Genomic DNA, 13,213 nt, shown 5'->3' with positions numbered 1-13,213 from the left:
TCTCATGATAACGGGCCTTCTTCATCTCCTCATCGGCTGCATACTGAGGAACAAGAAGAGCCCCCTCCCTGAACTTGGCGGTGATCTCCGCCACGGTCTCTGTAGTCTGGGTGAGGTCCTGAAACTCTCTGGCTAACTGCTGCACCTCAATAACCGGTGCAAAATCCGCCCTGAACCTAGTTGAGAAATCAACCCAGGTCATGGCATCCAACGCTGCATCATCTCCAATGGTATGTCCGACCTCCTCCCACCAATCCCGTGCCCTGTCCTTCAGAAGACAGGACGCCAATCTAACCTTGTCCCCCTCGGGACACCTTCTCGTGCGGAACGCGTTGGCCACATCCGCCAACCATCTAGTACTCGCTATGGGGTCCCGTGCCCCGTGATAGTCTGGAGCTCCATATGCCCTGAACTCCCTGAACGTAAGTGTGCGTGACCCCATCATGGCCGCCACCTCGGCACGGAAGGTGCCCAACCTCTCATCCATCAGCCATAGGATACCCTCCTTGATCGAACCGAAGATCACAAGAGTCTGCTCTAAAATGATACGAGTAATCTCTGAAGAAAGAAACTCTCTGGTCTGCTCATCCATGCGCTCGTCCCCCGAGCCTGATCCTAATCCCTCCCCGACACCTCCACTGCCGGCTGCTGGCCTCGAACGCAAAACCACCATTCTGAAACACATCATAGCAACATCAGAAAACTGAAATATCTCAAGGGATCATTGATACTACTACTAGCTTCCTGGTCTTGTCTCGGCCTTTCTTGATTCGAGTACGGATCCTCTACTTTCAGTAGTACGGGCCCATACTACCTTCCACATCTATCCGTACTTTCCTCAAGAACTGCCTTGACTCCACCAAGTCACTTCTACTACTACTGATCTCTGCTACTCTCATCCTAGGCTTGCCCTAGGGAAATCTCTGACTCCACTCAAACCAGTCCTCAGCTGCTGAAGGCCTCCTTGTAATGCTAATTAGCCATCACCTGAATACCATCGCATGTGATGAGGCTCGAATAATCCTTCGAGTAAAAGGCTTGTCCCTACAACGGTTAGACTAAAACAAGAGCTGCGCAATAGTGCCAAATCCAATCCTCTGAGATTATTCAACCCTAATCACATGTGACGTGGCGTATTCATCTAACGGCTAACTCTCATCACCAAGAGTTCTACAAAGCACGAAGCAAGCAGCATTCGGACACCGGAAACTAATCAATCAAATCTACTCTCATAACGAGAAACTGCACTAGCATACAATGCTAAGCTCGCGCTACCAGGCATAACCTAAACAGGCTATCCTACTGCTGTCTATTCAATACTATCATGCAATTCTCATAAAGCTGAAACACATATAGCAGGCACATAAGGCATCCTCCTAGATCCTTAGTCCTATACTAGCATGCTGTTCTACTGAAACTAGAACAATTAATCATAATAAAACTTGTATGGGTAATTTGGGAGTACTTACTTGAGCTCGGTTGATCGCATGCACCACACCCTTATCTTGTTTAAAAATTCTTTTCTTTCTAAGTGCTTTTCAAAATTTCATTCGAAAACATTTTTCCTTTTTGAAAATCTTTTTATCTTTCCCTTAGTTTGAGTTCAGATACACCCGGAGGAGTATCCGAATTCCTCAAACCAAGGCTCTGATACCAACTTGAAACGACCCAAAAATACGACCCAAAAATTTCGATTTTTATTATAACAAAACCATGAAACTGAGTATCACATAATAAAACCATACGTTGCGTGTTTCAAAAACCATAATAAAATACTATGAGAAAAACTGTATCACAACTGTATCGAAACATATCAAGAAACTGAATCAACTCCCAGGACAAAACTGAAGCTGTGGTGTGTGCGATGCCATCATCCCGAGCTCTTCCCTTTGCTTGCGGAAGTACCTGAAACCAAAACTGAAACTGTAAGCACGAAGCTTAGTGAGCTCCCCCAAACTACCACATACCAAACAATACATATAAAGCACATAGTGGGCCTTGCCCACTGACTGGGACCCCGTCCCCTGCATCGGACCGTAGTCCGAGGACTGACTGGGACCCCGTCCCCTACATCGGACCAAAGTCCGAAACTGACTGGGACCCCGTCCCCTACATCGGGCCGAAGTCCGAAACTGGCTGGGACCCCGTCCCCTGCATCGGACCGAAATTCGGACTAACTGAACACAGCATAGCATAACATATCAACTAACATAAACACATAAATCCAGTCTGAGCCACGAAGGCGTCAAACATACTAAATACTCCATTGGACCGAAGTCCAGAAACTACTGCTAACTGAACGGGCCGACATTGTGGCCTTAGACCCGTTCCTACTGGAAGGAAACTCACCTCGTGAACCGGCTGCTGTGTGTATGGCTCTGGAAGCTAACAGCTGCTGCTCCGGTATCTCCCCTGCTACAATTCCATAAACACACTCAATCAAATGCTAATCACTGCATTAGGGTAAAATGACTCTTTTACCCCTGGTCAAAGTCAACTCTCCCGGTCAAAGTCAACCTACAGTTGACCTGACTCACCGAGTTGGGCCGTCAACTCGCCGAGTCCCTATTCTCACTTCTCAACCCTACTCGTGGCTACTCGTCGAGCATGGCATCGAATCGACGCATACCCTCTCGATTCAAGAACTTAGGCAATCTGCATCCGACTCGCCGAGTCATATGAACAACTCGCCGAGTTGTTCTTGAGCTAAGAAGATTGTCTTGGACTCGCCGAGTTGTATGAACAACTCGTCGAGTCCCTCCATTACTGAGTCTGCCCTCCAACTCACTGAGTCCACTCTACTACTCATAGGCTCCTACTCGACATCATTCAAAAAGGGGAAAAATCGGGACTCGCGACTTGACTCGCTGAGTCGTTCTTCCGACTCGCCAAGTCACATCCATGCAACTACTCTAAACTCGATTCTGCTTGAATCCGGCGACTAAAACTTGTAGATCTGGGCTTCCTTAGTTCGATTAACACGTAAAGATTCTATCTTTACATGTCCAAAAGCATCCAAGAAGATAATAAGGCTCAAAAAGCATGATAAAGGCTAGATCTAGGGTTCTCATGCAAAGCAACTTCAAAAAGGCAATAGATCCGGGCTCTACAACTCCTAAATGAACAGATCTAGGGATATCTCGACCTATTAAGGCATCCATACAACTATAAGGTTGGAAAAATACATCAAACAAGCCCTAGAAATGATCTAATGGGGGTTTTAAGCATAAAACAGGAGGATTCCGAGAAATACCTCAATGAACTCTGATTTTGACCTTGGATCTTTGCTCTACACCTCTTCTCTTTGTTCCTTTCTTCTTCTTCTTCTTCTTCTTCTTCTTCTTCTTCTTCTTCTTCTTCTTCTTCTTCTTCTTCTTCTTCTTCTTCTTCTTCTTCTTCTTCTTCTTCTTCTTCAAGCCTTCAAGAATCCACACAAAAACACATAAATCAATCAAGGGATGGGTTTAGGGTTTCTCACAGCTCTCTGAGGGTGAAGGAGGCGAGTTTGGGGCACATAACACTGCTTAAATAGGGAGCAACCCGGGGATTTAGGGTTTCTTCCTGGCAGGTAGACTCGCCGAGTCCCGAATATGGACTCGCCGAGTCGCCGACTAACACGTGCTTGAAATCCCGTCCCTACTCGACGAGTCGGGCTATGGACTCGCCGAGTCCCTCTTGAAAACTTCTAAATAAATGCCACGGAAGCAACATACCAGAGACGGGGCGTTACAAGTATAGGTGAGACCTGAGAGCAGGGTTGCTCAGTAGTATAGTCGGGTGAGACTCGTGGGCGAGGCCCGTGAGTTTTAGTAGCACAGGTGGGACCTGGTAAGGACCTTAAGGTCGAGTTAGGGGGGATCGAGGATCCCAGGACTTGTAGCGCCAGAGTGGGAGAGTAGAGGGGGCAGTATTAGGTAGCCTAAGTTTCCTCGGAAGTCGCTGGGAGCGACTAGAGGTTTATGTTGGGGCTAGCGACCGGTGGGAGCCGGTAATCCAGATATTGATAGATCAGAAAGGACCAGGGTGGTCTCGGTTCATCCGGAAGGCGGATAAGGGACAGCAGAAATTTTCAGTCAGTGGTAGTGATGGTAACCAGACTATAGTGGAATATTTCACAATGAAGGATTATCTGAACCATACGCTGGGAGGGGTGCTCAGCACTAAGTTATAGTAGTGAGAAGTGTCCAGTGGATACTGGCGGTAATGACCCATACTGGAAGTAGTGGGAGTAATGGAGTTGGTGAAGAATAGGACCTTCACAGTGACAGAGGAAGTAGTCGGTTAATGAACGTTGCCTTGGGGAGGCCAGAAAACGCACAAGGAAAAGGGGGTGAACCCCTAGGGTGTCCAACATAAGTACTCGGGGAGTACCAGAAGGTTTGTCAGTTGAGTAAGTTGTGTTCCCAGGATGGTCAGGGTTAGGGTTAACTCGATAATATTATCTGCAAGGATTAATGTTAGTCAGAATGACCGGGCAAAAGGCCAGCAGAGGTAGTCAGCGGGTATTAGGTTTTCCCAAGCAAAGTTTTGAAGGCAGATTGTAAGGCGGTTGGCCATAAAGAAACTTCGAGGATGAAATTTAGTTTAAGTGGGGGAGAGTTGTAACACCCTTAATCAGAAAGACCAAGAAAGGAAAGGAAAATTCTAAGTCAAAGGGGTCAACTCGTCGAGTCCAGGGTGTAACTCGACGAGTCCGAGCGGGATCCGGGTCAAAGAGTAAGTGACCGACTCGATGAGTCGGAAAGTGGACTCGGCAAGTCCGGTATGGATTGGGAAACCCTAAGTTTGGGACTTGGTGCCCTATTTAAAGGACCTTAAGTCCTCTCCTTAGTCCCCTTGTCGGCTAGAAGCTGCTATACACGATTCCAAACCCTAGTTGAGTGAGAGAATAAAGGAAGTGGGCTTGGGGCTGTTGCAAGAGGAAGTTTTGGAGGATTTGACGACTAAGGAGCTGGAGGATCCAACCCTTTTGGTGTCAGCATCAGTTTGAAGGTAACAATCTGTCACTTTGCCTTTGTTGCTTCTAGATCTTCTCATGGATGATGTTTTGGGGCCATTTTGGTATGATAAGGAGCCTTTTTGAGTTAGAAGTCCAGATCTGAGGTTGCTAGTTCAGATCTAGGTGTGTATTGCCCTAGAGATCGATAAAGTATCAGTTTTTGGTGTGTTGGTTAAGCATGTTTGCCACAAACCCTAGCCCTAGAGTGTTTTAATCCCATATCTCTTTGGTTTCACGTAAAGTTTGCAACTTTACGTGAGGAATAGACTTGGGAAGGGTGGATCTATGAGTTGGAGCCCCTGCATGGCTCGAAAAGCCACTGTATGGATTAAGAACTGAAGCGACTCGGCGAGTCACATGGGTGAACTCAGCGAGTTGGATGAAGATGGGCATGGACTTGACGAGTTGGAAGAACAACTCGGCGAGTCTGTTGAAGATGTCTGTTTTTGGACTCGGCGAGTCAGGTCACGAAACACTAACCCCTTCTGGCTAAGCTTCAGATCAGTGAGTTGAGTGGTGACCCAGTGAGTTGGACAGGATGGGACTCAGAAATCATTGACCGCGACGAGCCTTGGGGTGACTCGGCGAGTTGGGTCGCATTATGAGAGTTCTATGTATATGTACTCGACAAGTCAAAGGACTGACTCGGCGAGTAGAGTCAGTCAGAAAGATTGACTTTGACCAGAGTTGACTTAGTTTGGCTTCTAGAGTTCAGTTTGGATCTAAGTAATATATTTATTGATATTGGTAGCTCGAGGAGCTAGTGGAGCATCGGTTTAGAGAATTGTCTGTCAGCAGCAAAAGGGTTATCAGCAAGTTCAGTAGTGCAGGTGAGTTTCCCTTTGAGTGAATGGGTCTACGGCCACAATGCCGACCCATGTAGTTATGGGTAGGAAGATCCGGGGGTTAGCACTAGCCATTGTTTGCTAGTATGATACTTCGGACCAAGTTCCGGTGTCAGGCGGGTGCCCAAGGAATGGTTTGCATGATAGAGTATACTTGTTGTCTGTGTGATGCATGTATGTGCCTGGTAGGGAGGTGAGTGTGGGCGAGGTCTCGTATCTCACCAATAACAGAGTATGGACTGTGTTCCGTATCTCATTAGCAGTACAACATTGGCGAGGCCTGAGATAGGCATGGAGTGAGTGTGGGCGTGGGCCCGTATCTCACTTACCATAGGAGCTTGGACGGGGTTCCATGACTCGCTAGTGACAGGACAGGGGCGAGGCCCAAGATAGGCGAGGCCTAAGGACAATAATGTAGTAGGGTATGTTCAGCTATGTTTTATATGCTATTTTGTACTATATGTGGTTAGCAGGTGGGGCCCAGAGACAGGAGGGGCCTAAAAGAAACAGATCTGTATCCGAGCGGGGCTCGAAGCCAGGCAGGGCCTGGAGCGACGGGGCCGTTGTAGCGGGCGGGGCCTGAGGTAGGGGGCGAGGCCTAAAATAGCGGGCGTGACCCAGTATATGTTGTATGTGTTTGTGCAGGGTATGTGGTAGGTTGGGGAACTCACTAAGCTTCGTGCTTACGGTTTTCAGTTTTGGTTTCAGGTAGTTTCGGTAGCGGAGGGAAGAGCTCGGGGTGATCGCATGGCACACACCATTGATTAGTCATCCTGAGATGTTTTACTCTGATAATGAAATTATGTTTTGGAATTAATACTCTGAATTATGTTATGCTTTATGATTTGTTTTTATAAAAATGGTTTTAGTAATGATTTAAAGAAAAATTTTTGGTAGGGTTTTTTGGGACGTTACATGTAGGTACATTACCTACACATAAATAAAAAATTTGACATGTGTGGGTAATTTCACAATACTTAAATCACAAATCTTGGAGGAAAAATTTCCCCGGACATAAAATGTTACTATAAGGTATTACCTACTTATATTAAGTGTTATATTAAGTGTTATATGTTATGAAAATTTATTATTTTCAACTACCCATACATATGTGTGGGTAATTTATGTGTAGGTAAAGACCCTAATTTCTTGTGTTTCTCATAGACCATCTCAACCTAAGCATCCACTTAAACCTCCCTAATCAGTTATTACTTTTCTTAGAAGAAAATCCATAGGAACGAAGCATACAGTTCAATATGAAATGGAAACTTTATTATTTGTATAACTCGCTTGTATGGGATATTGACATATGATCTTGTTCAACAATTAGTTGGGGTTGTACCAAATTGTATGTATTTAGGATTTTTGGAGGGTATGGCGATTATTACAAAAGGTATAGATAAGGTTATGAAGATTTATGTAATAGACCAGGTTATTGTAGATCAGAGAGTGGTTGGAAAAAGAGAAAGAAAAAAGGGAGATTTATTACTGGGGATGGTAATGAGGTAGCGACTAGAATGAGTGATTTAGCAAAAAGAATGGAGTAGATGCAAAAAGACATTAGCTAGATGAGGAAAAGTTTTCAATGGGTTGGAAATTTGCTAGGTGAATTCTTTGACTATAAGGGGTTCACAACACTATACCCATTTCCTTATAGGCAAGTTGATGGTGTATGAGAGGGTCGATCTTGAGTACATAATCTATTGGATGATGAGTGAATAGGTTGTCATGTCTATCCTTTAGTTGTTTTGGTTCAATTTGCTTAAAAAACTTTGTACTTATTTTTTTGGGTGTTTAATATTTTGATTTTATGTGATGCTTTTGTTTTCTAAAGTGATGTTCTTTTTGATGTTTTTATATCTTTCCATACACTGTTAGAATCATGGCATTCGCTTCAATGATTAAGCTGCTATAAGTAATATAGAGATGGAGTTGGCAAGACCTTAAGTGTGCGATGCTTTGGAAAGTTGAAGTGTGACTTTCATTTTTTTAAGCTAAAACTGATTAAGTATGGAATAGAGCTTACACATTAGATGAGGCAGGTATTTGATCACCACTGTTCATGTCCGATTTTCTCATTGCGAAGAATTTGTTCTGTTCTGACCACAGAATAAGACACGTGTATGACTAGTACTCATCATGTTTATTTTTTTCTCGTGAAGGAGACTCCCATTTACAACAAAAAAGACGTGCAATCATATTTGTTCATCACGTCCAAGTTACAATTTCGCTAGAATTACACATACTCAAGATACACAACGTGTCAATCCTCTTCGCGTGTTGCGTAATTGTTGTGTCCATATTGTACCTTTATATATGTTTTGGCCGAAATGTGCAGTTTTACCCGTATTACAAAGATCATACATACCGTACTCAAAAGTTCAATCTTGCACTACTATCATAAGGGAGTTTGTTCATTTTCCATATTCTTTATCTAAGTGTGGGATAGGAGTTGAAAATCAGAATTTGCATGCTAATCTTTAATTGAACCTAAAATTTATAAGTTTATTTTAGCTTCGTTCCAACCAGTTTACGGTTATTAGTGTCACATAGAATTATTTAAAACGATTTCTAAGTTTTTCCATATCTGTAATGTTATCATATGTATGTGGATTTTTTATGTTTCAGTGGAATCATGATCCAAAAATGGGTGATTGTGTGATTTGAGGGATATAATTTTCTTATATTGCTGACCTAAATAAACCCCTTGAAAATTTAGTTAGTCGGTATGTAGCCTTTGCAATTCAATTTCTATACGCCAATGGATATTCTACATCTGTTTCACCTGACACATATCGACTCACACTAGATTGCAGAGAAGTCCATTATATGGTTTTCATTAAAACTCATGGATTTCGTTAGTTATTAAGTCCATACATTATTTTTATGATAAGAACAAATAAAATAGAAAAAAAAATTGTTATTTGATAAAAGAGTAAAAAAAAAAGAGTGAAAGGACAAAAAAAAATAGAACAAAAGAAAAAAGAGCCAAATAAATAAAGAAATGAAAATAACAAGTAAAAGAAAAGAGAGAAAAAAGGGAAAAAGTGTAGATAATAAGTTATTAGTTTTTATTTTATTATTATTATTATTTTTTGAGTCAAGAAGCTTAAGAACTTGGAAAACGTACGTTGAGGCTCAGTTATTGTTAGGGGATGCCAAGTATTTTTCAAATTAAATGGTGAACATTTATGAGACATATGAGTATTTGGAGCTTTAAAAGCCAAAAAAGACCAAAAAAACACACACATATGCATGATTCTAGGTATAATTATTGCCCTTGTTCTAAATTATTTTGTACGGTATTGGGAAATGAAGCTTTATTTTAGTAATGCTGGATAAGAATTGTGATTTTTGTTTTAGTTGATTCTACTTTGCTTAAGGATAAACAAGGTCCAAGTTTGCAGAATTTTGACTTGGCTTACTATACATATATGTATTTCATGTGATATCTTAATGTTTTGAGCTATCTATTGATACAAAGTAAAATAAATGATACCGATTACCCTTGGAATGTTGTTTTGTAGCTAAAATGCACTTTTGGATTTAAAAGGAGGTGAAAACCGAAGTTGGACCACAAGGATCAAAACATGGAGCAAAAGACAACATCGCGACATTTCCAGTTGTCCACTCTATAAATACGACATGTAGAGCTTAAAGACTTTGATGACCATATGAAGGATACATGTCAAATGCGATGCGTCCTAAAGACTTCACATGTCGGGTTGTAGTAATAGTCGTGACTTATCGGGTAAACACGAGAGAACGCAGCGTGTATTTCAATCTCATGCTATGCGTAATGAGTCAGTTATCGAAAATTATAAATAGAACCTCTCCGATGTTTTTTAGGGTGTGCAAACCTTGTGTATGAAGTTAATTAGAGACGTTTTTGAGCAATCATAACCCTTTCTGGAAAGAAATCGGAGCCATAAATCATCATTGGAGTGAGATCTTGAAGAATCAAAGATTGAATTAGGTGGAAATCATTCAATTTCTTTTATTATCATGTTTACTAAAATTAAATTTAAGTATGACTATTATGAGATTATGGGCTAATCGCCTTTACTTTAGCTTAGAGTGGATGAACTTTAGATTATTGTATCAATTTTCTTTCTACATTACCCTGCAGTCTAATAGTGTAAGTTAGATTATTAAAGATAATGTAAATGATGCCTCCAAGGAGGATGGACAAAATGCACTAGGCGATAGAAAAAGTGGGGGAATTAGAATTGCTTGGAAAGAGCGACAGCACATTACCCTTACGAACAGAGAGAATCAAATGATAGAGACATTTGAGTGATGGCATTTCCACTCCAGAGGAAAAACAAATAATGTTTTCAATTTACATGGATTTTATAAAATATAATCTTTATCTTCAAGTTCTGTGGAGTTAATTAGATAAAAGACCCCTAATTTACTAGGTGTATCCTTATGTATGAGTGATGAGTGTCTTTGTTTAATTTTGATCTTTTATTTGAGTGAGGGATATAATATAATGGTATTAATGAAATACATAAATTTATACTATTATAATGGTAACAGAACATATTTTTGGGCAGTAGACAATAAAATAGGAGATATTTATTCTAGTTTGAAGTAACTATTTGTGTGTGTGAAAGAGCATATAACATCCTCTTCTAAGGCTGTTGTATAAAGAGCTTCTTTCTCATGCATTCGTTTCCTCACAATTATTAGTGTTGTTCAACGTTAATTATTTTTCAATGGATCCTAGAAGAGATAAAAGTGGAGATGCTCAAAAACAGTGGCTGAAGCTTAGCCTAGGGCCATATTTAGGTGGCTCATCTTCAAGCTCAAGACCAACCACATCCATGAAGTATACGTGCAGCTTTTGCAGGAAAAAGTTCTACAGTCCACAAGCATTAGGAGGACATCAAAATGGCCACAGAAGGGAGAGAGTTGCAGCTAAAAGATACCGTGAATTCAAAATTAATCAATCAATAATGAACGTGCATTCAAACTTGGTTGTTAACACACCAGCAAGAGATGGAGAAACCCATGTTGCAAGGTTGTTGGACGATGGAGATGGATTTGGTGTAGCTTGTGTGCATCCTTATGCTATAGAGGATTCGGTGGACTTGGAGTGGTCAGGATCATTTTATTACAATCCACAGCCAGCTTCCCAGCAGTCTGATCCATGTTTTCTCGACTTAAATCTCAAGTTATGATTTGGCAGAACCAAAAACTGAAATCGCCCAAACCTTTGTATTATTACTGCATCAAATGAAGAAGTGTGAGTTCAAAATAAACCATGAAATCATCGACTTATAAAGAGTTTTCCATTAATCTCACCGACCTTTCTTTGTTGCATGGATCTCTCTCTCTCTCTCATATTTAAAATTGCTAAGTGTGTGTGTACAAGAACTTCACGTAAATTTCTGTGTATGTGTTGTAAACAATAGCTTACTTGCTAAAATTTCCTATGCAAAAATAATTGTCAAGTGACAAAAAATTGTCATTGGTTTACCAATGTTTTTCTTAACTGCTACCAAGTTGAACAACAAAGAGGAGATATATATCCTAGATTTCATAATGTTTATATGACAAGATAACATGCAGCAGGATTATGCGGATTGGAAGCCTAGTACTTGAGTCAAAGTAGCACTTCCAAGAAGTATAAATTAACCTGGATATTCTCAAATAAAGGTTTATGTTTCTTATTAATCATATTATGTCCCCTTCAATCTATTTTATGAGAATAACAACTTGGAAGGACACTATATATCTCTAACATCACTATTGTACATCAGCAAACTGAAATACATAGATACAATTTGTTTTGAACATCACATACATTTTATTAATGAGCACTAAAGAGATCGCCACAGTGGCCATCTATATATTGCAATCGATAAACCTACCAAACTTCGATATATTCTTTAGCCAAAGGAGTAACACACCATTCATCACCTTATACCATTGAAAATAACTTTGTTCCACTGCTTTCAAATAACCCAGAGAAAACCCAAAATCACCACCTCAACAATTCCCGTGGACTATTTGTTCATCCCAAAAAAATGACCTCATTAAGAAACTAATCCAAAGTAAGATTTCCACAAGGAAAGGCCTCAAACCATTTCACTAAAATCTATTTCACCTTGGTTCTTAATTGCCAATCCATTAGAACATGTAATATCGTTTCTAGGTTACAATTGCCTAGGGGTGAGCATATAATATTTCTCACATATTAATTTCTATATGGTTATTAGTTTTTTCCTTAATTAATAATGTATCACATATTGATCATGGGCATATTGATGGGCAAAGAAACTTCTGGTGGGTTTATTAGGTCAAATACCTTTGCATTTCTTCATGAAGGGTTGCATCTGATTGGATTTTTGAGGAAATACAACTATGAATAGTTCAGGTTCATTTTTGGTTACTTACTTTTCATCTTCATCACCATTATTGCATAAATATGAAGTCTGTCGTGTTTATGAGAGAGGGTTGTAGGATTGTTGCCTACATCCTTTAAATTCAAGGAGGTCTTGAGAAATCTTATACATATAACCAAAGGGGGGGGGGGGGGGGGGGGGGGGGGAATTTTCCTTAAGGATAGTGATTTCATAACATCATTATTTTAGTTTTTAGTTTTCTGTTTTAATACGTACTTCTGTTATAACAAATTTAATGATAATTTTACATGGATGCTTGAAGCACAATTCTTCAACTACCGGTTTATCAAGATCTCATAAAATTTTACCACCTGGAAGGATAAGATGAAGTTTATGTTGGTTGTTGTAAATGTTTACTATGTTGTGGAAACAACCCATATTGTTGTGTATAATGAAAAAGAACAAAGACAACATGAACATGATGATATGCTATGTAGAGGATACATTCTAAGCACTCTTACTGCGACATGGACTCAACAATGAAATCTACAAAGGCAATTATCTGGAACACTTTGGATGAAAAGTACAATGATGAAAAGGAAGGAGCGGATAACATCATTAATTTTAAGTTCCTTGAACTTTATATGAAAAATAATGTGTCAATCATGGATCAAGTCCATGAATTTCTATTATCATCTGTAAATTCAAGAAACTAAACTATTTAAGCAATCAACAAAATGAAGAACTTAGACTAAGAACTGTAACATTGAAGCACTTCTACTCAGATTTCGAATCTTCTATGTCCTATGGTGATTTTTTTGATAGTGTAATGAATTAAATAATTGGATTACGGATTCATAAGATGACTAGCAATAATTATGATCCAATTTCTAATACAAGTGACCAAAAAGCAAGGAAATCAGTGTTAATGAAACTAGCAACTTAATAGTCAATTTAAATGATCGAATTGTTTATGATCAATCTAATGCCTAATCGTAATGATCATAAGAATTTAA

At 40.2% G+C, this 13,213-nt stretch overlaps 1 protein-coding gene across 1 annotated transcript; it reads left to right on the top strand.

Annotated features, from left to right (window-relative positions):
• Positions 1-10,565: 10,565 nt before the first annotated feature.
• On the top strand, positions 10,566-11,030 carry LOC111904262 (zinc finger protein 7). Its single transcript, XM_023900040.1, has one exon. The coding sequence runs from the start codon at positions 10,566-10,568 to the stop codon at positions 11,028-11,030; it is 465 nt and encodes a 154-aa protein (XP_023755808.1).
• The last annotated feature ends 2,183 nt before the right edge of the window (positions 11,031-13,213 follow it).

Source organism: Lactuca sativa, chromosome 7 (assembly GCF_002870075.4).
Source record: "Lactuca sativa cultivar Salinas chromosome 7, Lsat_Salinas_v11, whole genome shotgun sequence".
In the NCBI taxonomy this organism is placed as follows: domain Eukaryota; kingdom Viridiplantae; phylum Streptophyta; class Magnoliopsida; order Asterales; family Asteraceae; genus Lactuca; species Lactuca sativa.
The sequence above is the reverse complement of the archived record's forward strand: the minus strand, read 5'-3'. Positions and strand labels throughout refer to the sequence as shown.

Coding starts and splice junctions, on each gene's coding strand:
- LOC111904262 (XM_023900040.1), top strand. CDS start 10,566: ATGGATCCTAGAAGAGATAAAAGTGGAGATGCTCAAAAACAGTGGCTG.